The 27,665-nt window shown below is 42.7% G+C and overlaps 1 protein-coding gene across 1 annotated transcript; it reads left to right on the forward strand.

The window, feature by feature from the left end:
* The first annotated feature begins 20,863 nt into the window (after positions 1–20,863).
* LOC106587134 (apoptosis regulator BAX) lies at positions 20,864–27,211 on the forward strand. Its single transcript, XM_014175180.3, has 7 exons — positions 20,864–20,939; positions 21,079–21,231; positions 21,928–21,976; positions 22,067–22,228; positions 25,116–25,248; positions 25,364–25,468; positions 26,562–27,211. Exons 2-7 carry the CDS (start codon positions 21,165–21,167, stop codon positions 26,658–26,660), a joined length of 615 nt encoding a protein of 204 aa, XP_014030655.2. The 5' UTR covers positions 20,864–20,939; positions 21,079–21,164; the 3' UTR covers positions 26,661–27,211.
* The last annotated feature ends 454 nt before the right edge of the window (positions 27,212–27,665 follow it).

Here is a 27,665-nt window from a genome sequence, read left to right on the forward strand (position 1 = left end):
AAAAATAAAGGGAACACATAAACAACACAATGTAACTCCAAGTCAATCACACTTCTGTGAAATCAAACTGTCCACTTAGGAAGCAACACTGATTGACAATAAATTTCACATGCTGTTGTGCAAATGGAATAGACAACAGGTGGAAATTATAGGCAATTAGCAAGACACCCCCAATAAAGGAGTGGTTGTGCAGGTGGTGACCACAGACCACTTCTCAGTTCCTATGCTTCCTGGCTGATGTTTTGGTCACTTTTGAATGCTGGCGGTGCTTTCACTCTAGTGGTAGCATGAGACGGAGTCTACAACCCACACAAGTGGCTCAGGTAGTACAGCTCATCCAGGATGGCACATCAATGCGAGCTGTGGCAAGAAGGTTTGCTGTGTCTGTCAGCATAGTGTCCAGAGCATGGAGGCGCTACCAGGAGACAGGCCAGTACATCAGGAGACGTGGAAGAGGCCGTAGGAGGGCAACAACCCAGCAGCAGGACCGCTACCTCCGCCTTTGTGCAAGGAGGAGCAGGAGGAGCACTGCCAGAGCCCTGCAAAATGACCTCCAGCAGGCCACAAATGTGCATGTGTCTGCTCAAACGGTCAGAAACAGACTCCATGAGGGTGGCATGAGGGCCCGACGTCCACAGGTGGGGGTTGTGCTTACAGCCCAACACCGTGCAGGACGTTTGGCATTTGCCAGAGAACACCAAGATTGGCAAATTCGCCACTGGCGCCCTGTGCCTTCACAGATGAAAGCAGGTTCACACTGAGCACATGTGACAGACGTGACAGAGTCTGGAGACGCCGTGGAGAACGTTCTGCTGCCTGCAACATCCTCCAGTATGACCGGTTTGGCGGTGGGTCAGTCATGGTGTGGGGTGACATCTGGGACATCATGTCTCGCTCCATCCACCAACGCCATGTTGCACCACAGACTGTCCAGGAGTTGGCGGATGCTTTGGTCCAGGTCTGGGAGGAGATCCCTCAGGAGACCATCTGCCACCTCATCAGGAGCATGCCCAGGCGTTGTAGGGAGGTCATTCAGGCACGTGGAGGCCACACACACTACTAATGCCTCATTTTGACTTGTTTTAAGGACATTACATCAAAGTTGGATCAGCCTGTAGTGTGTTTTTCCACTTTAATTTTGAGTGTGACTCCAAATCCAGACCTCCATGGGTTGATAAATTGGATTTCCATTGATTATTTTTGTGTGATTTTGTTGTCAGCACATTCAACTATGTAAAGAAAAAAGTATTTAATAAGATTATTTCATTCATTGAGATGTAGGATGTGTTATTTTAGTGTTCCCTTAATTTTTTTGAGCAGTGTATTTACATACAGTACACAGCCCGGATTGGTGGATAGGATTGTCTAGACTCTAGACTAGAGCCTACCCCGCTTACCCCTTGAAAGTAGGAGGATACATATGCAAATTAAAGATGACTGGTCATTGGTCAGAATAATGAGATCAGATTGTGTCGTGCTGTGGGCCAAAAACTCCATCCCACCTGAACAGGCTGAAATTCCAGTTGTTGTTTTTTTTAAAAGCTCTTACACTAAAAGAGCATTATCATAATTTTCACAATTTCAGAGTATCATTTCGACCACATAGTGTGATAATGTCATCAAAACACTGCACTGCCCCTTTAATAGAAACGTACTCTACAAGCCTCTAGTACAGGGGCAGTGTAGTGCATTGTGGCTATGATGCTTTGACTCTCATTTCTGGAGACTTGGAGGCAAATATCACAGGCTAATTCTCAGACACGACTTAATCACTTTGGTTAGTTTGATGCCCTAAGGGCAAGTGAAGTGTTATTTTATGGGGAATCAGTATGTCTGCTCTGCATAGTAGTCATACATGCCTTTCCACAAATGACCAGACATGGTGTACACAATGTGATGATGTTAGATAAAGCCGTGCCCTAACATGTGGGTGGCACACTTTTCAGGTTATTCGACCACAGTATACTGCCTCTTTAAAGTCCTCTTGCAGCCATAAAGACACATGAAAAACAAATACTCTAAAAGGCAACAACTGTGGATGAAATCAGTAATACATTTTAAACACTTCCCTATTGGAAGATAGTCTATAAGAGACATCAAAGTGCCTGGGCATTATGAATTAAGGTAACATTTTGACATACTTTTTTTTTTTTTGCCATGATTGAGCCCAGTATGTTAGGGGTCATTATTAAATCATATTATCTACTGTTGTTAAGGCTTATTTATAAATGCATATTTGAATAACACACAGTTATAGTATGACTGTTTTCAGCTGCCATTTTAACATAACTAAACAAGCTTATGTTTAGTTCACTTATAACCTCTAGTGGGGCAGTTAAGCTGATAAATCATTCACTTTTTGATAAAAGCACAACATTTGGAAGAGATGCTGTTTTATGTACCCTTAAAATAATTGAATATGGAGCCACCACATATTTGGCCCCCATTTCACGTCAGAGAGACTGCTTTGAGGTAATGGCACCAAATATGTCACAAAGCTTGATTTATGGACCCTAAAAAGATTTAGATATGGAGCCACCACAGATTTGGTCCCTGGGAGCCATGGCAGCCATCTTCCTAAATGGCCGCAGACTGTACCACTATTTTACAAACATTTAACCTCTTACATCTAGGAGTTCTGTTAGCGGAACCCCGTTCCGCCAGCGGAACCCCGGTAGGAAACTGGAGATGTGGAGATAGAGCAGTCCGGTAAGCTCTGGGTTGAAACGCGCTGTGCAGACTGGCAGGAGTTGACCAGGCTAAGGTTAGCTGATGACCGCTAGCCGTGGCTAACTGACTATTAGCTAGTAGCTAGTTAGCTGGCTAGCTTCTGTTGGAGGTTCCTGTTCTAAAGTATAGAAAATAGCAGATCCATACCACATTGGGTGAGGCAGGTTCCAGGAGAGTATGTTGAAACTGAGGTTAAAATGTAAAAAAATACATACGAAGGGAAAAAAAAGATATATACACGGGACACAACAAGACGAAGACAAAGACGTCTGAACTGCTATGCCATCTTGGAATCTAGAGGAACCGAGAGGAACCTGTGGTGGCTCCATAAATATAATGTGTCTACAATTTGTTGTGTCTACACGACTGCTGTATTTCCGTCTGACCCTCATTGTATTATACCGTCTGTAACTGCTAAACCTTTTGGTTTCCTGGAGATTTAGGCCAATAAGTATAGGCCATAACGTTTTGTATATTAATTGCTAAATTGTAACTACTTTGCCACTACTGCCTATTTATTGCCTTACCTCCGTAATCTTATCTCATTTGCACACACTGTATATAGATTTTTTTCCTATTTTGTTATTGACTCTAGGTTTGTTTATTCCATGTGTAACTCTGTGTTGTTGTTTGTGTTGCACTGCTTTGCTTTATCTTGGCCAGGTCGCAGTTGTAAATGAGAACTTGTTCTCAACTAGCCTACCTGGTTAAATAAAGGTGAAATAAAAATATAAACAAAAATATGGGATTGCGTGTACAGTGGAGGTGAGTTAGAACATCCTGCTCTGAACCTTAGTCACTGTTACTAGCCGGCAACCACCCGGTACTCTACCCTTCACCTTAGAGCAGGAGTAGGCAAACTTTTTGGCTCGAGGGCCATATCGTTTTTTTTTTTTAATACATTTCCACACATTTTCAAAGACCTGTTTTTGCTTTGTCATGATGGGGTATTGAGTGTAGATTGCTGAGGGAATTGTTTTACTTAATACATTTCAGAATAAGGCTGTAACGTAACAAAATGTGGAAAAAGTAAAGAGGTCTGAATACTTTCCGAAGACACTACAGTACCAGTCAAAAGTTTGGACACACCTACTCATTTAAGGGTTTTTCTTTAATTTTTACTATTTTTTTCTTGTTTGTAGAAAAATAGTGAAGACATCAAATGATATTTCATAGTCTTTGTAGGGAAGACTATGAAATAACACATATGGAATCATGTAGTAACCAAACAAGTTTTAAACAACTCTTCAAAGTAACCACCCTTTTAATTGATGACAGCTTTGCACACTCTTGTCATTATCTCAATCAGCTTCACCTGGAATGCTTTTCTAACAGTCTTGAAGGAGTTCCCACATATGCTGAGCACTTGATGGCTGCATTTCCTTCACTCTGCGGTTCAACTCATCCCAAACCATCTCAAATGGGTTGAGGTTGGGTGATTGTGGAGGCCAGGTCATCGGATGCAGCACTCCATCACTCTCCTTCTTGGTCATATAGCCCTTACACAGCCTGGAGGTGTGTTGGGTCAATGTCCTGTTGAAAAACAAATGATAGTCCCACTAAGCACAAACCAGATGGGATGGCGTATTGCTGCAGAATGCTGTGGTAGCCATGCTGGTTAAGTGTGCCTTGAATTCTAAATAAATCACAGACAGCGTCACCAGCAAAGCACCCCACACCTCCTCCTCCATGCTCCACGGAAACTTAACTTTTCTTTCCAAGACTTTAAAAATAACATGTAAATCGCCAAATTTATAAAATGCATCAGTCAACTCTTTTAGAATAAAAAACACATTTCGGTGGGCACAACTCTATCGCAATTACCTATCTGCTTATTATTAGAATTCATTAGATTTAGATAACTGTCTCTTCTTTGATTCAGTTATTTAAATACGACTCCATTCTCAATATGTTATTTCCAGCAGACCATTTAGGCAACAGACAACGTATTACATCGAAATGGCCTCACTATTATTTTGAATGAATTAGTCGTTCAATTTAAACTAAACAAGCTATTAAAACGTTCAGTTTATATCTTAAACACTAGCGACCGTATCTTTCCAGGCAAAACCAATAGTTGAATTACAATCAGAAACCCAGATTTTAGTCCATTGATGCATAGGCTGAGAAACAAACCCGAGCCTCCCACGTGGCAGGTGAGAATTCTACCACTGAACCACCAAAGCTATTGAAATGACGAAGACTCCCCGAAAATAACCCTATCTACAATTCTCTATAGTCGTATAATCAGGCACGTACTGCCGAGACAATTCCCAGAAAATAGCCCTAATTTAAAGGTCCAAGCATTACTCCGGCGATGATTCTCATTACTCTTGCTCTCGTTGTCTCTTTCTTTTCGAACTTGTGTCCCTCTCTCTATCTCCTTCTCAGAATTTAGGAATAATTACTATTGTGACTTTTGATAAGTTATTAGGTCTCACACGCACATCATTTTCCCCTGCTGATATCCTACTAGAAACTTTCTCTCTCTCTCTCTCTTTCTCTACACTTGCCTTCTTGCCTTCTTTTCCGGGCTTCAGACAGCTACACCCTAGCGGTATCAAGCCCTTCTGCCTGTTGCTTCTCTGTCCTCACCATGAGTTCTAGTTTTTCTATATTTAACCGTCCATCAAATTCGTACTTCTTTCTCCATTTCGGGCCAAAATAAATGTTTCTTTAACCTTGCCCTCCATATATCTCTTATCTCCGGTTAATTCCGGAATCCCCTTAGAGGATTTACTACCCATGTTTATTCAATTACTATTGTTGTTATTATGTTTCTTCTCACAATCTATGTGTGTGTTTCTATAATCTGTTATTATCCTTAATCTATGTGTGTGTACTTTTACTTTCTATGATTATAAATACCTCCCGTTAACTTCTTCTAGGATCTTCAGAATAATTATTGATATGACTTTTGATATATTACTTAGTTCTCACACGTATACAACAATAAGTTCTACTTTTATTTGCTGTTCCTTATGACTTTTGACTGATCAATACATCTATCTCGCATGCAAATAATTATCTTCTTATCCTTGTTTAAAACTTTCTATGTGTGTGCCTTTTTAAAAATCCGACTATTGTTTCTCACAATCTATGTGTTTCCCTTCTCACAATCTATGTGTGTTCTTTTCCTTTCTTGAAACTTTATCTATAGAGGTGTCTTTCGATCGGACTTTAGGTCTCACACGTATACAACTATAAGCTATTTCCCATGGGTTGTAAGGTCCTAGTTGACAGCCCATTTTTCCGTTGTTCCTTGCGACTTTTGACTGATTAATATCTCGTATCTCACACTGCTATATTAGGTTTCCCTTCTTCACTGGATAATCAGACCTAGATGTGCTCCTCCGAGAGATCTGACTATCCCCTTCTATTTAAATGTATTTAGACAGGCAACCTATATTAACCTCCCTGGGCAAGGTGGGACGCTTGCCCAACAACAGCCAGTGGAATCGCGTGGTGCGAAATACAAATACCTCATAAATGCTATAACTTCAATTTCTCAAACATATGACTATTTTACACCATTTTAAAGACAAGACTCTCGTTAATCTAACCACATTGTCCGATTTCAAAAAGGCTTTACAGCGAAAGCAAAACATTAGATTATGTCAGGTGAGTACCCTGCCAAAAATAATCACAGCCATTTTCAAAGCAAGCATATATGTCACAAAAACCAAAACCACAGCCAAATGCAGCACTAACCTTTGATGATCTTCATCAGATGACACTCCTAGGACATTATGTTATACAATACATGCATGTTTTGTTCAATCGAGTTCATATTTATATCAAAAAACAGCTTTTTACATTAGCGTGTGATGTTCAGAACTAGCATACCCACCGCAAACTTCTGGTGAATTTACTAAATTACTCACAATTAACGTTCACAAAATACATAAAAATGATTTTAAGAATTATAGATACAGAACTCCTTTATGCAATCGCGGTGTCAGATTTTAAAATAGCTTTTCGGCGAAAGCACATTTTTCAATATTCTGAGTACATAGCCCGGGCCATCATGGCTAGCTAATTTGACACCCACCAAGTTTGGCCCTCACCAAACTCAGATTTACTATAAGAAAAATTGGATTACCTTTGCTGTTCTTCGTCAGAATGCACTCCCAGGACTTCTACTTCAACAACAAATGTTGTATTGGTTCCAAATAATCCATAGTTATATTCAAATAGCACCGTTTTGATCATGTGTTCAGGTAACTATCCGAAGAGTGATGCGCGAGCGCATTTCGTGACAAAAAAAATTCAAAATATGCCATTACCGTACTTCAAAGCATGTCAAACGCTGTTTAAAAGAAATTTTTATGCGATTTTTCTCGTAAAATAGCGATAATATTCCAACCGGGCGACGTTGTATTCATTCAAAGGCTGAAAGAACAAAATGGAGAATTCTCATGAACGCACATCTCCAGTGTCACTGTCCCCAGCCTGACCAGTAACAAACAGAGCTGCTGTACTTCACCCAGAGACTGCAGACATATCATTCCACTTTCTGGCGCCTTCTGAGAGCAGATGGAAGCCTTAGAAAATGTCACGTTACGGCAGAGATGCTGTATTTTCAATAGAGATGCAACAGAAGGATAACAAATTGTCAGACAGGGCACTTCCTGTATGGAATCTTCTCAGGTTTTGGCCTGCCATATCAGTTCTGTTAGACTCACAGACACCATTCAAACAGTTTTAGAAACTTTAGAGTGGTTTCTATCCAAATCTACTAATTATATGCATATTCTCGTTTCTGGGCAAGAGGAGTAAGCAGTTTAAATCGGGTACGTTTTTTTCCGGCTGTGCAAATACTGCCCCCTAGCCCCAACAGGTTAATATAATCATGTTTCTAACCTCCTCTCTTGTAATTGTATTATTATATTTCGCCTTCCAATTTACGTTTTTCTGCCTACGTCTTTTGACCCTATTATATGTTTTAGGTCTCACCATTAGCTATTTTAAATCGGCAGTGACCACAGTTGCCTAGGGTAATTTCGGACCCTACTTCATTGTTGAATTTACACCTAATTCCTATCTTCCATTTGCACAGAATATTTGGTTCCCTTCAAAACATTTTTTCTCCACACAAAATTCTAAAGACAGGTCACCAGATATAAACTCCTTCGGATATTTTAGTGTCTAACACCCAGAGTACATTAAAATCCTTTACATAATTTAATGCAATCATACAGATATTATCCCCTGAATCCGTGAATAAAGAGCACTGACCTTATTTTTTGCAGCTGAGGTTTCAATGTTGGTTGGATCTCGTCACCGTTTCTGTCGTATACCAGTTCGTCACCGGCCTGTAAAGAACCCTCAAACTGGTGCCAGGTCTTTAATCTACGGATATTTCATCCACCCGTGCATGGTTTCGGTGTCTACATGGACCGACAGAAGCATATATTGAGATCCGGCTCGAAGGACCAAGCTGTCATGAGAATTTTCAATCCCAATGATGATAACTAACAATTATTTAAGCTTTGACCAATCCCCGAGGTTTGTAAGACCTTGGGTTTAATAATAATTAGGCAAAGACTCAGCTTATGCAAAAGGTCCGTACAGTTTATTCAGAGAATTTTCTAAAGTCCAGAATGCAAAGACATGACATTTTATAACTCCCATTTCCCCCACCTCCTTACACGCACATACAGACACACAAACAGTAGGTGGGATGTATCTTTCCCCACAGTCCGCATTCCTCGTCTATCACTACCAAGCTGGCAGTTCTATCCTCCCGAGATTAGAGGGACCTTGACAGGACTCCCTTCCTGTCGTAAGTTTCTTAGAGTTCTAACCAGGTTAGGTCATGAATAGTTTAATTGTCCTCTGTATTTTCTTAGTCACACACACACATTTCTCTCCCTTACTTGTTTCGGCCAAACCTTATTGGACTTAAGTTTATCACTCTAATTATTCATTATACATGTTACATAATCTAATAATTACTAATAGTTACATTTGTCTAATTATTCATAATACATGTTACATAATCTAATAATTACGTTTCAGGGTGAAATTCTTTAGTCATTACCTTAAACATATAAATTCCCTTATCAGTTATACTGAAGGGTTTTGAAATATACATCTTGCGATGCACTTGGACACATCATCAGTGATGTAACATGGGGTCAATTTGGTGTTTTGGGTCTTTCAACATCTGACACCCTCACCCAGGTGACCCAGCCGGGGTTGATCAAGCCCAGACATGTGTCCAAGTAGCACTATGCCGCTCACTGATCATTTCTCTTGATCCACAGCCACATAAAGGCTCTATCGGCTGCCTCTGTGGCAGTCTTGATGAAATTCTGCCTGTTGGCCCCTGCGATGACCACACTGACACACACACACACACAAACAAACACACGTTCTCTGGTAACACTATACTTGATTTGTTAACTTCACTAGGGTAGGGGGCAGCATTCGGAATTTTGGATGAAAAGCGTGCCCAAATTAAACTGCCTGCTACTCAGGCCCAGAAGCTAGGATATGCATATAATAGTAGATTTGGATTGGAAACACTCTAAAATTTCCAAAACTGTTAAAATAATGTCTGTGAGTATAACAGAACTGATATGGCTGGTGAAAACCTGAGGAATATCCATCCAGGAAGTACTATTATTTTGAAAGGATGTTTTTCCATTGAAAGCCTATCCACCATACAAAGACTTAGGACCCAGTTCACTATCTCTATGGCTTCTTCTACATGTGGCCAGTCTTTAGGCATTGTTTCAGGTTTTTACTCTGAAAAATGAGGGAGATACAGCACTTTCAATGAGTGGACAGTGGACATTTCCAGACATGAGCCCAGCGCGTGATCGGGAGCGCGCCTTTCTTGTTTCTCCTTTTCTATTGACGAAGCTTTTGTCCGGTTGAAATATTATTGATTATTTATGACAAAAACAGCCTGAGGATTTTAAACATCGTTTGACATGTTTCTACTAACTTTTATTGTACTTTTTTGACTTTTCGTCTGGATGTTGAGAGCGCGCATTGTGCCTTTGGATTACTGAACTAAACACAAAACTGGGGTTTTTGGACATAAAGAGGGACATTATCGAACACAACGAACATTTATTGTCTAACATGGAGACATGGGAGTGCCACCAGATGAAGATCATCAAAGGTAAGTGATTAATTTTAACACTATTTCTGACTTTTGTGACACCTCTCCTTGGTTGGAAAATGGCTGTATGGTTTTCTTAACATAATCGCGTGGTGTGCTTTCGCCATAAAGCCTTTTTGAAATCTGACACAGTGTAACGCCCTGGCCATAGAGAGGGGTTTTGTTCTTTATTTTGGTTAGGCCAGGGTGTTACATTGGGTGGGCGTTCTATGTTCATTTTTCTATGTTTTTGTATTTCTTTGTTTTGGGCCGTGTGTGGCTCCCAATCAGGCACAGCTGTAGTTCGTTGTTGCTGATTGGGAGTCACACATAAGGAGCCTGTTTTTCCTTTGGGTTTTGTGGGATTTGTTTCTGTTTCGTGTTTGCACCTGACAGTACTGTTTGGCTGTCGGTTTTCTTGTTTTTGTATAGTGTTCACGTTGTTTAATAAATTCCTGAAGATGAACACTAACTCCGCTGCACCTTGGTCAACTCTCTCTTCAGACAGCCGTTACAGAATCCCCCACCAGAAAAGGACCAAGCAGCGGAGGAAGGAGCAGCATCAGGAGAAGAGCGTTCAGGACTCGTGGACATGGGAGGAGATACTGGACGGTAAAGGACCATGGGCTAAAGCTGGGGAGTATCGCCGCCAGCAGTGGGAGATCGAGGCTGCGAGAGCGGAGAGGCGCTGGTATGAGGCAAGGGAGCGTGACAGGCACGAGAGGCACGGGGAGTGTGGCGGAACCAGGAAGGAATTCTGGGCCAACTCCCCGTGCTTACGGCAGGCAGCGTGGTACTGGTAAGGCACCGTGTTATGCTGTGAAGCGCACGGTGTCTCCAGTGCGCGTGCATAGCCCGGTGCGCTATAGGCCAGCCCCCCGCAAGTGCCATGCAAGTGCAGGCATTGAGCCAGGACGGATTGTGCCAGCTCAGCGCGTCTGGTCTCCAGTACGCCTTTTTGGTCCAGGTTATCCTGCACCGGCTCTGCGCACTGTGTCTCCAGGGCGCTGGGAGGGTCCAGTTCGCCCAATGCTTGTGCTCCGCCTGTGCTGGGCCAAAGTGGGCATTCAGCCTGGAGTGTGGGTAAATGGCCTAAGTACCAGAACTCCAGTGCTCCCCCACAGCCCGGTTTATCCTGTGCCTCCTCCTCGGACCAGGCCTCCAGTGGGTCTCCCCATCCTGGTCAGTCCTGTGCCTCCTCCACGGGCCAGGCCTCCTTCATGTCTCCCCAGCCTGGTGAGTCCAGTGCCTGCGCCCAGAGCCAGGCCTCCTTCATGTCTCCCCAGCCTGGTGAATCCTGGGCCAGAGCCGCCCGCCAGTCTGGAGCCGCCAGAGCCGCCCGCCAGGCCAGAGCCGCCAGAGCCGCCCGCCAGTCCGGAGCCGCCAGAGCCGCCCGCCTGTCCGGAGCCGCCAGAGCCGCCCACCTGTCCGGAGCCGCCAGAGCCGCCCGCCAGTCCGGAGCAGCCAGAGCCGCCCGCCTGTCCGGAGCCGCCAGAGCCGCCCGCCAGCCTGGTGAGTCCTGTGCCTGCGCCCAGGGCCAGGCCTCCTTCATGTCTCCCCAGCCTGGTGAGTTCTGTGCCTGCGCCCAGGGCCAGGCTTCCTTCATGTCTCCCCAGCCTGGTGAATCCTGGGCCAGAGCCGCCCGCCTGTCCGGAGCCGCTGCCAGAGTCGCCGCCAGAGTCGCCCGCCAGCCGGGCGCCGCCAGGGTCGCCCGCCAGTCCTCCGGCGCAGCCAGGGGTGCCACCTAAGTGGGCAACGCCGAGGGTGGAGCGGAGGCCACGTCCCGCACCTGAGCCGCCGCCGTAAGAAGGCCCACCCGGACCCCCCCTTTCAGAGTCAGGTTTTGCGGCCGAAGTCCGCACCTTTGGGGGGGGTACTGTAACGCCCTGGCCATAGAGAGGGGTTTTTGTTCTTTATTTTGATTAGGCCAGGGTGTTACATTGGGTGGGCGTTCTATGTTCATTTTTCTATGTTTTTGTATTTCTTTGTTTTGGGCCGTGTGTGGCTCCCAATCAGGCACAGCTGTAGTTCATTGTTGCTGATTGGGAGTCACACATAAGGAGCCTGTTTTTCCTTTGGGTTTTGTGGGGGATTGTTTCTGTTTCGTGTTTGCACCTGACAGTACTGAAGGCTGTCGGTTTTCTTGTTTTTGTATAGTGTTCACTTGTTTAATAAATTCCTGAAGATGAACACTAACTCCGCTGCACCTTGGTCTACTCTCTCTTCAGACAGCCGTTACAGACAGTGGCTGGATTAACAAGACGTTTATAGTTAATCCTATGTATAAAACTTGTATTTTCATCAATGTTTATGATGAGTATTTCTGTAATTTGATGTGGCTCTCTGAAATTTCACCGGATGTTTGTTTGAGACAATGATTACTGTACATAACACGTCAATTTCAACTGAGATTTTTGGACATAAAGATTAACTTTATCGAACAAAACACACATTTATTGTGTAACATGAAGTCCTGTGAGTGCTATCTCATGAAGATCATCAAAGGTTAGTGATTAATTTAAGCGCTATTTCTGACTTTTGTGAGCCCTCTCCTTGGCTAGAAAATGGCTGTATGGTTTTCTATGACTGGGTGCTGACCTAACATAATCACGTGGTGTGCTTCCGTAAAGCCTTTTTGAAATCGGACACTGTGGTTGGATTTACAAGAAGTTTATCTTTAAAATGGTGTATGATACTTGTATGTTTGAGGAATTTTAATTATGGGATTTCTGTTGTTTTGAATTTGGCGCCCTGCAATTTCACTTGCTGTTGTTGAGGTGGGACGCTACCGTCCCACTTATACCAGAGAGGTTAAGAGTGTGTATCGGAGGCGAAGTCTGGTCCAGGAGAGCAGAGCATAGTGAACTGGCACACTTTTTATTCCGGTCAAAATGACAGCACAAAAATAACATAAAATGTGCCCAAAACACGGAACATAGGAAAAAAGTAATGCGCGTAACAATATCCACAATATCAAAATACATGTAACACAAACAATCCTGCATAAAGACATGATGGGGAACAGAGGAATAAATACATATGAATTGATTGGGGAATGAAAACCAGGTGTGCAGGGAACAAGACAAAACAAATGGATACATGAAAAATGGAGCGACGATGGCTAGAAAGCCGGTCACGTCGACCGCCGAACGCTGCCCGGACAAGGAGAGGGGCCCACTTCGGCGGAAGTCGTGACATGATTATAGATAGGCATTCATAGCACCTTTATGAAATCAGTCATGACATCAGTGGATAGAGATTTTCTAAATAAAAGTTTCATTGTATAACTGGAACTTATATTTTTCATGTCACATTATCCAACCCCTGACACACCAAACACAAAACAGGCTGTGTATCATGATGAGTCACCTTGCTTGAGACCTGGGTTAGATTCGAGTCTGTGCCAGGATGGGTCTCTTCTGTGTAACAGAGGTGGTTTGGTAGTTTTGTGTGGAGTAACCTTGTGTGATACCTGAAGACTTGCGTTAGTTCCCCCGAGATTAAGAAGATTACACCTTGGAACCATTTTGTGGTTGTACCTTGCTCAAGGGCACAACATTTTACATTTTAGCAGACATTCTAATCCAGAGCGAATTACAGTAGTGAATGCATACATTTTTTTTTTTTTTTTTTTTACTGGTCTCCATTGGGAATTGAACCCACAATCCTGACATTGAAAGCACCATGCTCTACCAACTGAGTTACAATGGCAGGAGATAGCATCTGAGATTAGATACCAGCAACCTTCCAGTTGCAGGGTCACATTCACTAGATTTTCCCCATCAGACCCAGAATTTAAACCAACATAGTTCAGCAAGGTAACAAGAGGCCCCAGGTTTGATAAAACCAGCAATTGTCTGGTTCACACCCCCCAGATTATTTCTGTTAGCCATGGGATTCAAACTGGCAACCTTCCAGCTACTGGCCTGCCACTCTATCCTCTTTAGGTATCAAGACAGGTTACTCAACACAAAAGCATGCTTTACGCTCCACCACTCATTTCACCTCCTCCTCACAAATCTGGGTTACGTCACCAACGGGACAGACTGGTTTCTCACATAGGTCTTCTTCAGGCCACAAGACTGCATCACACTGATAAGCTTAAGTATAGGCATAATCTAGGTCTTCAGCTCTGAGCTCTCAGACAAGTTTACTCCACACCTACATCACTTTTTCAGGTGCCATCCCCTACCGCCATGAGTAAGTCACTTTGCCCCTAAACTGCTAAGGGCAATGCTGACCCTGTACTGCTCCAAGCATGTTAAGTGTTTCGTGTGTCATAGGGTTTGGTACTGTGACCATTATACAATAGACTTTGTTTAGATATTCGTTTTGCCTTAGTATGTGTCTGTGTGATTTTGTCACATGCCTATGTGTACCTGTGACAGTGACATGTATTCATGGATGCCAGGCTTCCCCCAAAAAATCTAACAAGAAAAAGACGATGTATCTTTCGTCTTTCTGTGTTGAATTATTTTCCTTAAACTCGCAACAGGCTGAATGTATGTCACCAGAGAAAGCATCCGAGCGAGCGAAACAGTGCCTGTCTGTCTCTGTATGTGTAGCCCATATATCTAATGCTGTCTGATTAAAAAGAGTATGACATTGTTGCCAACCATAGCATTGAATGCAAAGGAAGCCAGCGAGCATTTGGCTTCCCTTGATAAAAAAGCATAAAATAATAGCCAGTCAGCATTGAGCTAAACTGAGTGAGTTCAACTGTGAATGTTCCTGGCGCACCAAAAGAAAGTGTCAAGGGAAGCTAGTTTGGATTTGGCTTCACACCAATCACATCAAAAGCAAAAGGTAATTGACAGAAAAAACTTGAATTGTTGCATCTCGTTGTTTTGTTGTCCTCTGGTGGCTAACTAGGCAGATAAAATTGTCCCTTTCCTAAATTAGCCATGGATATGGATGGAAATAGGGATTTGGACTTGTGGTTTTACCTTAATTCTCCATACTGGCCATTGATTATAATGGCGGTTCTGATTCAACCATAAATTCATACATTGTGTCCCTGGCCTGAGAGGATGGAAGTTCAATATGTAGCTAGATGTAGTAGGCTAATGTTAACTAGTTGGCTCATCGTTGCCCATGAAGCTAGGCTATTGAGCAAGCATTTTAGCCAGGTAGCCCAGGACAACAAAAACCAAAAGCATGTAATGTATGACAGAGTCATAGGCCCTTTTGTCAACATGAAAGAGAGGAGGATGGCATTGGCAACATTGAAATGGGCTACTTCTATGTAAATTAATGAGGAGGCGGAACACACCTCAATTCAAACTGTTGTTAGAAAATCATTTCAAATTGACAAGTTGAAACATAGCCTATAGATAATTAGCAGGCAGTGTGTGTTTACTGTCCTGTTGGAACAGTGAGTGCATTCTGATATCGCAAGCATAAAACAACTCACGCTGGGGCGACCATTAGAAATATTTGGAACTCGTGTATGAAAAGGTTAAGGATCTCCTTTAGCACCTCGGACTCAGTGACTGCCTGCAGGGAGAAACTTTGTAACGGTGAAGGGGAAAAAGCGAGAGAAGCATCGGGGATAGTCACATTAGAAGGGGTGGGAGATGAGGAAATGTTGGACGGGCAAGGAGGCATGGCTGAGTCAAATAGGAATCCTGACTTAATGAAGTGGTGATTAAAGAGCTCAGAAAAGTGCATCTTGTCAGTAACAACCACATCATCAACATTAAGGTACATGGGCAGCTGTGAGGAGGAGAATGTGAATGAAGGGAAGTGAATTATCGTAGACGACACACCCCCTTCAACATGCATACCATAAACAGACCAAACTCATCTTGTCTCTTCTCTTGGTTGATGCGAAAAAACAAACATGCTGGAGCGCACAAACTACCCATCGTCGAATTACTTTTGATTTCTAGAAAGTGTTTTACTCAATTATTTCGATCAATGGTGAGCTCACTCGTGATGTGATTAATTATAAATAGTAATTGCTATCAGCTAATTCATATTGTAGTTTCTGTCAGCTGAGAGTTATAAAAATATGACCGCATGTGTTCCGTAAATCTTTCCTCAGTTAGCGCTAGGACAAATGTAGCCTACATTTTGCGGTTTGAATGATTGTGTTATGCTGTAGCAACTTCTGTGAATGTCTGAACATTGCATCCAAAAAATAAACTGGTCACATTCTGGACATAACTTTGTAAGGACTGTGTTTGTGAAAAAAAATTATGTGAAAAAAACAGTGGCCAGCTCATATGCTGATTGTTGCGTCAATTGAAACTGGACGTTCTAAATAAGCGTTCTAATCACACCGGTTTGATCATACGCTGTAGGGACCACTGTAGAATGATCACAGGCTTTTGTTGGTACATGTGAAACGGTTCAACTTGACCCCAAAAAAACATTTGTGTCAGATGGTTTAAACCCTTTCTTCATTAAGGTTGCTGCCCCTATCATCTCTGACCTTTTTAACCTGTCTCTCCTTTCTGGGGAGGTTTCCATTGCTTGTAAGGCAGCCATGGTTCATCCTTTATTTAAAGGGGGAGATCAAGCTGATCCTAACTGATATATACTTATTTCTATTTTGCCCTGTTTATCAAGTGTTGGAAAAACTCGTCAATAATCAACTGACTGGCTTTCTTGATGTCTATAATATTCTCTCGGGTATGCAATCTGGTTTCTGCTCAGGTTATGGATGTGTCACTGCAACCTTAAAGGTCCTCAATGATGTCACCATTGCTCTTGATTCTAAGCAATGTTGTGCTGCTATTTTTATTTACTTGGCCAAAGCTTTTAATACGGTAGACCATTCCATTCTTGTGGGCCGGCTAAGGAGTATTGGTATCTCTGAGGGGTCTTTGGCCTGGTTTGCTAACTACCTCTCTCAAAGAGTGCAGTGTATAAAGTCAGAATCTGCTGTCTCAGCCACTGCCTGTCACCAAGGGAGTAGCCCATGGCTCGATCCTAGGCCCCACGCTCTTCTCAATTTACATCAACAACATAGCTCAGGCAGTAAGAAGCTCTCGCATCCATTTATATGCAGATGATACAGTCTTATACTCAGCTGGCCCCTCCCCGGATATTGTGTTAAATACTCTACAACAAAGCTTTCTTAGTGTCCAACAAGCTTTCTCTACCCTTAACCTTGTTCTGAACACCTCCAAAACAAAAGTAATGTGGTTTGGTAAGAAGAATGCCCCTCCCCCCACAGGTGTGATTACTACCTCTGAGAGTTTAGAGCTTTTTTATTTATTTAACCAGGCAAGTCAGTTAAGAATAAATTCTTTATTACAATGACGGCCTAGGAACAGTGGGTTAACTGCCTAGTTCAGGGGCAGAACGACAGATTTTTACCTTGTCAGCTCAGGGATTCAATCTAGCAACCTTTTGGTTAATGGCCCAACGCTCTAACCACTAGGCTACCTGCTGTAGTCACCTCATACAAGTATTTGGGAGTATGGCTAGACGGTACACATTCCTTCTCTCATCACATATCAAAGCTGCAGGCTAAAGTTATATCTGGACTTGGTTTCTTCTATCGTAATCGCTCCTCTTTCACCCCAGCTGCCAAACTAACCCTGATTCAGATGACCATCCTACCCATGCTAGATTATGGAGACATCATTTATAGATCGGCAGGTAAGGGTGCTCTCAGATTTGCCACCAATGCTTCTTACTGGACACATCACTGCACTCTATACTCCTCTGTAAACTGGGCATCTCTGTATACCCGTCGCAAGACCCACTGGTCGATGCTTATTTATAAAACCCTCTTAGGCCTCACTCCCCCCTATCTGAGATATCTACTGCAGCCCTCATCCTCCACATATAACACCCGTTCTGCCAGTGACATTCTGTTAAAGGTCTCCAAAGCACACACATCCCTGGGTCGCTCCTCTTTTCAGCTCGCTGCAGCTAGCGACTGGAACGAGCTGCAACAAACACTCAAACTGGACAGTTTTATCTCAATTTCTTCATTCAAAGACTCAATCATGGACACTCTTACTGACAGTTGTGGCTGCTTTGTGTGATGTATTGTTGTCTCTACCTTCTTGCCCTTTGTGCTGTTGTCTGTGCTCAATAATGTTTGTACCATGTTTTGTGCTGCTACCATGTTGTGTTACTACCATGTTGTTGTCATGTTGTGTTGCTACAATGCTGTGTTGTCATGTGTTGCTGCCTTGATATGTTGACTTAGGTCTCTCTTTATGTAGTGTTGTCTCTCTTGTCGGGATGTGTGTTTTATCATGTATTTATATTTTATTTATTTTTTATTTTTAATCGTAGCCCCTGTCCCTGCAGGAGGCTTTTTGCCTTTTGGTAAGCCGTCATTGTAAATAACAATTTGTTCTTAACTGACTTGCCTAGTTAAATAAAGGTCAAAAAAAATTAAAATAGAAGCTGTTTTTCAGTCTCTCGGTCCCAGCTTTGTTGCACCTGTGCTGACCTCGCCTATGGATGGTAGCGGGGTGAACAGACAATGGCTCGAGTGATTGTTGTCCAAAACACACACCACATAATTACATTAGGACAGGCCTAAAGTGGTGTACCGAACCAGTCTGATGCTCAGGGGTGTCCAGTAAACCAATAGGCTCTCCCCTAGCCACAATAGGCTACCTGCTTACACTGGTAGTGGAAATCTATCAACATCACACCATATGGCAATGTGGGAGCTGGTAGTAGAGCCTAATACCCCACGTGTCTTCCATGCGGGCATAGTGAGACAGAGTCCACTGGGCTTTTGTTATGTGGTAGAAAAACCAGACAAGCAAGATGGCTGGAGGGAAACAGGTGGAGTGTGAAGGAGGGGGGTTGGGACACTAAAATCCCATGTCTGCTCATCAAAACAGAAGTGACACAGCACCACCTAGGGCTAGGCTATTAGTGACCATGTAACAATGCTGTGTTTATTTTGGTGCTGCTCTGCGTCGGTGTCGTCCTACAGATTGCCTCCTTGATAGGCTATTTCTAGTAGAGGAGAATTCCATAGGGCAACAGCGACATCCCCAACAAGTTTGTAGTTTGAGTTAAAAAAATTGTGAAAAGGTAAATCCCATGAATGCAGTGTATTGATTCAGTTCAAACTAATAAAGCATTGCAGTGTCTGCATAAACCCAAATTCACAACTTTGTTAACTAAAATGTTAATTTAAATAATGTGCGTGAATGTTCTGTTTTATTGTGTAATTGAATTAAGTTAATTTAAGGATGTGAGTCTCAGTCAGTGTAATGCCTGTACCTTTTAAATCATGAAAGACAATAATTTAGCCTAGGCTTCACCAGGGTTTTTCAAACTTTTCTTCCACAGGGACCCCCGCCCAGGCAAACCAGCAACCTAGGGACCCCATCATATGTTAGCACAAAATGAATGTCTTGTCAAGTAGAAGTAATCCATTTTTAAATTAATAGATTTGTTAGACAGTTTCATTATTTGACCTCCCCACAGAACATTGGAAAAGGAAGTGTAAACTCTAACAGTCTATTAGCTAGAAAGGTATCATTGCAGTGGAGAGACATTTTTCTGTTTGTTGTAATGCTTAATGATCTGCAATTGTACACATTTTTCCATTGAGCTGAGAGAACATTTCGCAGATTTGAAGCTAATTTCCAGCAATGCTACACAGTTTCGCATGGAGCTGAGAGACAATTTTGCGGTTTGTAAGCTAATTTCCTGCAAATCTATGCATTTTGCCATAGTTAATGCTGTGATCTTCTGCTCAAACAACAAAATCAATGAGCATTTGTTATGAATGCCCCTTTTTTTCATTTTCGATTCTCCCTGACTATCTAGTCTTTATTTTATTGTTAGTTCTCAAAGATGGTATTATAAAACATTTTAAAATAGCTTATCTTTTCTGCATGCTTTCTATCTGGCCGCAAATCCCAGTTGGATAACCCCTGGGCTACACTGTACTACAATGTAGGACCGGGAAGGGAGCATGGCAGTACCAGTGGCTAGATCCTGAGTTTCCTGAAGTCCCACATGGAGATGGAATTCATGTTGGAGGCCCAGTCAAGGAAGAGGTCAGATGGCGAGAAGAAGCAGAAAGAAGAGTGCGAGGTACAAACCCAAACCGACTGCGAAATACAAGCCGAGGACTTTCTCCTTTGGGTCAAGTTCAGGAGATAAAATTGCATGTTACACACTTAAACACTGAGCAGTCGACGGATAGTGAACTTGAAATTGAACCTGACAAGTGAGGAGAAAGAACCTGCGTCGCCAGGTCACCCCAATGATCAGGAAAATGCCCTGGATGACTCTGGCCCAGTGGGAGTACGATTTGTGGAGAAAGTGGATCCATGCCTTTTGGATGATCCGTTTATGGAAGGAGTTGGGTTCGGTCAATTCAATCAAAGTATCCTGAGTGGGATTTCTTGTGTGTCTGCTGCTCAGAGGGAGAAGGCGTTTCAAGACTCGGGATGAAAGCAGTGTCACGCCACCGGTCGTGCTTTGCTCTCCGGAGCAGAGCGCCGCTGAAAGGAGTGATAACTGGGGTGGGGTTGAGTGTTAAGTTGGATCGACGGAAGTTGGAAATCCCCATTGTCTGTGATGCGTGCCATTTGGTGCGACACAGTTTCGGTGGAAAAAATGTAGTGTTTCAATTGTGGGGGTGGCAATATTGCTGGAGATCAGAAATGGACACCTGCTCTTTCCAGGACATAGACTGACCAGGTGAATCCAGGAGAAAGCTATGATCCCTTATCGATGTCACATGTTAAATTAACTCAATATTAGGAAGGTGGCCTTAATGTTTTCTACACTCAGTTAGATCAGGTCCTCAGGAGCCAGAGAGGTGTCAGTTTTTCCCCATCCCTAGAAAACACAGCTGATTAAACAAATTGCATTCTAAACTGAAGATCATGAATAGTTGATTACTGGAGTTCGTGTGTTATCTGGGTCTGGGGCAAAAGTGTGACACCAACCAGGCCTCCGAGGACTTGAGTTGCCCATCCCTGGGTTAGATGGTGGTGCAATTTGTTTATTTTTCCATTTCCCTTTTCTTTGTGAACGAATGTGCAATGCACGTTCCAAACTGTGAGAGGCAGCAATACGCAACATAGTATCTACTCTGCCAGAAAGCACAGGAAGAAGAGGCGCAGTTCAGACACACAAGCAGCCCTGGGTACTTGCACAACCCACTGTTTATTTCCGTGTTACTTCCTTGTTCTGTCTAGTCTCTGGTGTTTTTCCGGAGAGAAATATGTAAACAGCGGTAACATTTTTTGATTCGTCTACATAAGTCTAATCGTTTTTTTCTTTAGATCCCCGGCTTGCGGTTACTGATTGGGACAGACCCGCTGAGGAGATCAGGAGCTGTAGGACTTCTTCGCCCCAGTACTTCTCGTCGATGGCAGACTCCCGAGAAAGAAGGAAAACTGGCGAAGATGAGCCTCAGGGTGCATTCGGGGGTGAAGGTAAATATGAATAGGCGCATGAGACTTTGAAAGGTCGTCACCTAAATGTCTTAAAATCTAAAATATTGTCAACTAACTAACTATGAGCTCCCGTCAGAATCCTTACTTGCGGTCGAAGCTAGACTTCATGTTGTTCTCTGCTCTCTCAGCATGTAGGCCTAGTTCTAGACTAATTAGCGAAATGGTGAAAAGTCTTAGTGAGGTCGGCTATTTCAAAAATAAAAAAATCTAGCACTAACAATCTAGAACTATTTTGGCCTACACAACTTTGGGCTTGGAAGTCCATAGGAATATCCTCTGACGTCACTTCACTGTAACAAATGTGAATCAAAAAGTGTAGTACGAGGTCGGAACTCTAGAAAGAGGCCAGAGTTGGAATTCCGAGTTGTATGACTGTTCAAATAGATTTTTTTTTCCCGAGTTCCCAGTGGTTTTGAATGCACTGAAGTTGGAAGTCAGATTTCCCGAGTTCCCAGTTGTTTTGAACGCGGCATAACTCTAACCCCCAAGTACAGTGAAGTACAAAGTCTACATCATAAAGTAAACATGTAGGTCCTGGGAGTGAGAAAGTATATACCAATTGAATTGGAGCACAATGCGTGATTAAACACGTCTATCGAATCACCACAATAAACTGTCATGTCATTAAACATTGATAATAAAAACATAAAATCACTAACAAAATCTTTGTAACAGATGTCAACGACGACAGAATTATGGAACAAGGAGCTATTGTTTTAAGAGGGTAAATAAACTTGGCACTATTACCATTAGTATCCATCCTGATTATCACATTATCCATTTTAACACAAAAATATTTTTTTAATCCATGAAGGTATGTCATAGAGAGGATCAGTGCAGAAAACCCAGCGAGGCATTTGGCTCCAGAGGACCTTGGTGGCAGACCCAACGAACAAGAGGACCACCAAGTCAAAGACGTGGTACACCAGCTGCTGCTGATCGCTGATGACCTGAACAGAAATGCTGAGCTACAACAGTATGACATGATTTTCTTCTGAATTAGCATATTAGCTACAATGCCTTCAAAAAGTATTCATAGCCCTTGACTTATTCAAAGTGTTGTTGTGTTTCAGCCTGAATTCAAAATGGGTTACATTTTTGTTTTTCTCACCCATCTACACACAATATCCCATAATGACAAAAGTGTGTATATATATATATTTTTTTTTATGTTTGCAAATTGATTGAAAGTTAAATACAGAAATAGCTCATTTACATAACTATTCACACCCTTGAGTCAATACTTTGTACAATCACCTTTGGCAGTGATTACAGCTGTGAGTCTTTCTGGGTAAATCTCAAAGTGCTTTCCACACCTGGACATTTCCCCATTATTGTTTTCAAAATTCTTCAAGCACTGTCAAATTGGTTGTTGATCATTACTAGACAACCATTTTCAGGTCTTGCCATAGATTTTCAAGTAGATTTAACTCAAAACTGTAACTCAGTGTAACAGTGTAGGTTCCGTCCCTCTCTTCGCCCCAACCTGGGCTTGAACCAGGGACCCTTGCACACATCAACAACTGACACCCACGAAGCATCGTTACCCATCGCGCCACAAAAGCCACGGCCCTTGCAACGCAAGGGGAAACCCTACTTCAGGTCTCAGAGCAAGTGACGTCACCGATTGAAACACTATTAGCGCGCACCACCGCTAACTAACTAGCCATTTCACATCGGTTACACTCACCCCCCCCCCCCCCCCTTGACCTCCTCCTTTTCCGCAGCAACCAATGATCCGGGTGAACAGCATCAATGTAACAGTGTAGGTTCCGTCCCTCTCTTCGCCCCAACCTGGGCTTGAACCCGTGACCCTTGCACACATCAACAACTGACACCCACGAAGCATCGTTACCCATCGCGCCACAAAAGCCACGGCCCTTGCAACGCAAGGGGAAACCCTACTTCAAGTCTCAGAGCGAGTGACGTCACTGATTGAAACGCTATTAGCGCGCACCACCGCTAACTAACTAGCCATTTCACATCGGTTACATCAGCAACTCAGGAACATTCACTATCTTCTTGGTAAGCAACACCAGTGTAGACTTGGGTTTGTGTTTTAGGTTATTGTCCTGCTGAAAGGTGAATTAATCTCCCAGTGTCTGGTGGAAAGCAGACTGAACCAGGTTTTCCTCTAGGATTTTGCCTGTGCTTAGCTCCGTTCCATTCCATTTCTGTTTTATATTGACAAACTCCCCAGTCCTTAACGATTACAAGCATACCCATAACATGATGCAGCCACCACTATGCTTGAAAATATGGAGAGTGATACTCAGTAATGTTTTGTATTGGATTTGCCTTACTTTAGTGCCTTGTTGAAAACAGGATGCATGTTTTGCAATATTTGTTTTCTGTACAGGCTTCCATCTATTTAAATCAAATCAAATTGTATTCGTCACATGCGCTGATAGAACAGCAGTAAAGTAACAATTGCGAGGCTATATACAGGGGGTACCGGTACAGAGTCTGTGTGCGGGGGCACCAGTTAGTCGAGGTAATATTTACATATATGTAGAGTTATTAAAGTGACTATGCATAGATAATAACAGTGTAGCAGCAGTGTAAAGGGGGGGCAGGGGGGGGGCAATGAAAATAGTCTGGGTAGCCATTTCATTAGATGTTCAGGAGTCTTTATGCCTTGGGGGTAGAAGCTGTTTAGAAGCCTCTTGGACTTAGACTTACCAATTGCCGTGCAGTAGCAGAGAGAACAGTATGACTAGGGTGGCTGGAGTCTTTGACAATTTTTAGGGCCTTCCTCTGACACTGCCTGGTATAGAGGTCCTGGATGGCAGGAAGCTTGGCCCCAGTGATGTACTGGGCCGTACCCACTACCCTCTGTAGTGTCTTTCTGTCGGAGGCCAAGCAGTTGCCATACCAGGCAGTGATGCAACCCGTCAGGATGCTCTTGATGGTGCAGCTGTAGAACCTTTTTGAGGATCTGGTTAGTATTGTGGAGTAACTATAATGTTGTGGATCCATCCTCCGTTTTCTCCTATCACAGCGTTTAAACTCAGTAACTGTTTTAAAGTCACCATTGGCCTCATGGTGAAATCCTTGAGCGGTTTCCTTCCTCTCTGGCAACTGAGTTAGGAAGGAAGCCTGTATCTTTGTAATGACTGGGTGTATTGATACACAATCCAAAGTGTAATTAATAACTTCACCATGCTCAAATGGATATTCAATGTCTTGTTTTGTTTTTTACCCATCTACCCTTTGCGAGGCATTGGAAAACCTCCCAGGTCTTCGTGGTTGAATCTGTTTGAAATTCACTGCTCGACTGCGGGACCTTACAATTATCTGTACGTGTGGGGTACAGAGATGAGGTCGTCATTGAAAAATCATGTTAAACACTTATTGCACACAGTGAGTTCATGTAACTTGTTAAGCACATTTTTACTCCTGAACTTACAGTATTTAGGCTCCCCATAACAAAGGGGGTGAATACATAGACTCATTCCATTTCAGCTTTTAAGTTTTAATTAATTTGTAAACATTTTGAAAAACAGATTATGGGGTATTGTGTGTAGGCCAGTGACCCAAAAAATCTAAATGTAATCAATTTTAAATTCAGACTGTAATACAACAACATGTGGAAGAAGTCAAGAGGTGTGAATACTTTCTGAAGGCACTGTATTTGGCTGGTCTATGTGATGGTGGTTTTATGTACAAATATTTTACTCAGACAACAAAGATTGTAAGCCTGGATGTGAACACAAATTAGTATATTCCCATATCCTATTGTAGTGGTCTGGCAAATTTTCATCAAATTAAGAACTTTATTATTTTGTCATTGAGAAACATGAAACATGGAAAAAGAAACTCTTCCTCAGTTTCTAATGATTTGTTTCTCCTTCCTCTGACAGCCTAATAAGCAGAGTCCAGGTAAACTGTGCCCAGGATGTGTTCTTCTCAGTGGCCAGGGAAATCTTTGCAGATGGTATCAACTGGGGCAGAGTGGTCTCCCTGTTTCACTTGGCCTACAAGCTTATTTACAAGGTAACACCCAGAATGTGCATGTCACTGAATATGAAATCATTGAAACGTTCAAATGTAAAGCAGAATGAATCTCCCCTCACTATATATGTATTTATTTGTTATCCCCCTTTCCAAGGCACTGACACAGAACCACTTAGAAATCATCAAGAAGGTTATTAGCTGGGTATTACAGTTCATCAGGGAAAATGTCTCCGCTTGGATCCGACAGCAAGGAGGATGGGTGAGTACCCTGCTGGAGTATGCCAACATACCCACCCATGAAGACTCCACCGCCAGATTTACAATGAGACCATATTTTATTTATTAATACCACAAGAGCAGAGACAGTGTCACAATCAGTACATACATGTAGTAAAGAGATCAATTGAAAACAGACCGTGGGGGATAGAGGAAGGACGCCGTCATTGATGCCCATTCAACAACAAAAAAAGCTGATCTGACAAAGTAGATATTCGTCAAATCTGTCATGATGTCCTAAATGTTAACCACCATTCGGATAAGCTGATAGCATAGCTAGCCATATAGCAATCAGTGGTGGTCTTTTAAGTTGTCTTTAAGTGTAATGCAATTGATTGGTAAAGATGACGTGAACATGTATAAACAATAACCTAAATGTAGGCTAACTTTGGGCGGTAATGAGGAGATTCTGGATCTGTCCCCCACAGCGTTTCCATGGCCTGTCCATTGTTTTGGACGTGCTCTTAACTGATCCATTCAAGAATGCACATCTGACAAGTATAGACATAAGTCACACGCCCATCTGACAAAACAAAAATGTAAAGGATGCTAGTTGAAACGTTCTTGTTCATACTGCGTATGGTGACTCACATGCACATGCATGCACATCAAGAGAAGGAGCACTCACTCCTACTGAAATACGACCATGCACATATGTGTACTCAAGACAGCATTGTGTGCACATGTAATGCGGAGGCTCCGGAAGGAGGTCCTGCTTGGGGGGGGTTGACAGTTTTAAAACACAGATGGAGTTCTTAAATGCAGCTGCACCAGGGGTTGGAGGGGGTGTTGGAGAGAGACTTCAAACGTCGCACAGCACATTGGGGCCATTGGCCTATGCAGGCAGGTAGTTCCGATGTGGGCAGCACCGAGTGCAACTACCTGGGCCAAGTCACAGTACTGTTAGTTCATAAAGCTAAGCCTGTTTGATGATGCGTAACCTTGCCTCACACCTATAGATCCCAGAACTAGCACTAGGCTTTAGCTCAGCAGGCTGAATGGTATTGGAGTCCATCCTATGACTATGGTTAGTAGGGACAATGTAATGGTGGTTGACTTTTTCTTTTTGCTCGCAGGAGGCGGTTGTTAGCACTGTGTCACATTGGCGTACGGTGTCGCTTGTGGCTGCAGTGGCTTTCGTGGCGGTCATGGTTTACTGGAGGAAAATACGCTGACGTCTCAGGAAGTGCCCTTGGTGAAATCAAAGTGCTCTTAAAATTTGGACATTTCTCTGGGAACGGGTTAAATGTTAAACGGGTTCATATGTTATGTCCTGTGCAGTAGATTTGACTTTGGGGGCAATGGTGACATAGCAATCTTGTTTTATATGTTGAATTGATCTGAGAAGGAACAGTTGGTGCCTTTTGGTACAGTACTCCACACTGAGAAAGTATTTATTAGTACCAATGTGAAACTGTATTTTTCTATTGCGCAAAAAAAAGAACCTTGTAAGGTGTTTTATTGAACAATGTTTTTTGAACATTAGATGTTTTATTGAATCCCTAATCTTCTATTGATTTGGAATTAAAAGTAAGCCACTACAATTTTTTCAAAGCTCTAAATATATATAATTTTTATGTTTCTGAATGGAACAAATGTCTTTTAAATCGTGGCAAACATGCACACACGTTTAATAAAAATACTTGTGCCAAAGCAAAGTAATAATGAATTTGTAATTTACTGTTTTGAACTCCACTTCCTGAGTAAAGTTTAGTTTTGTACCCTGCTTCCTTTATCATTGTTTGGCCAGACCCCTCTTTCGCTAAGATGTTTTATGACAGAAGTTTAGGTTCCTTCTCATTAAACCTGAAAGAATTGCCCAATCTCAAGGGTGGGCAATCTTACCCAGCAAAGGCTTTTATTCCAGCCTAGAGGTAACACACCTGATTCCACTAATCAATCTTGTATAACGGAATGACATGCAGTACTATGCTTAAACCACAAGATGTCGTAGTACTCTTATGAGAAACATGTCGGCGTATTCTAAACAAAATTGGAATTGTACATTCGTTTAGAATATTTCACAAACCCAATTTAGTCTGCGATATAAATTGATAGAAGCCTTTCACCCAATCCTTTCTTGCTTCTTCTAACCAAGGCCATGATGACCATTGTGGATATGTTTTATTATAACAAGTTTACCTGAGATGCAGGTGCAAGACTCTAGCCCAGACACAAAA

This window comes from Salmo salar, chromosome 26 (assembly GCF_965601325.2).
Source record: "Salmo salar chromosome 26, fSalSal1, whole genome shotgun sequence".
NCBI lineage: Eukaryota > Metazoa > Chordata > Actinopteri > Salmoniformes > Salmonidae > Salmo > Salmo salar.

What these genes read in the sequence shown, in the direction of transcription:
- LOC106587134 (XM_014175180.3), top strand. Translation starts at nt 21,165, where the DNA reads ATGGCAGACTCCCGAGAAAGAAGGAAAACTGGCGAAGATGAGCCTCAG. An exon ending in GGGTGCATTCGGGGGTGAAG is followed by an intron (nt 21,232 to 21,927) that starts GTAAATATGAAT and finishes TCTTTGTAACAG; the next exon opens with ATGTCAACGACGACAGAATT. An exon ending in AGAAATGCTGAGCTACAACA is followed by an intron (nt 22,229 to 25,115) that starts GTATGACATGAT and finishes TTCCTCTGACAG; the next exon opens with CCTAATAAGCAGAGTCCAGG.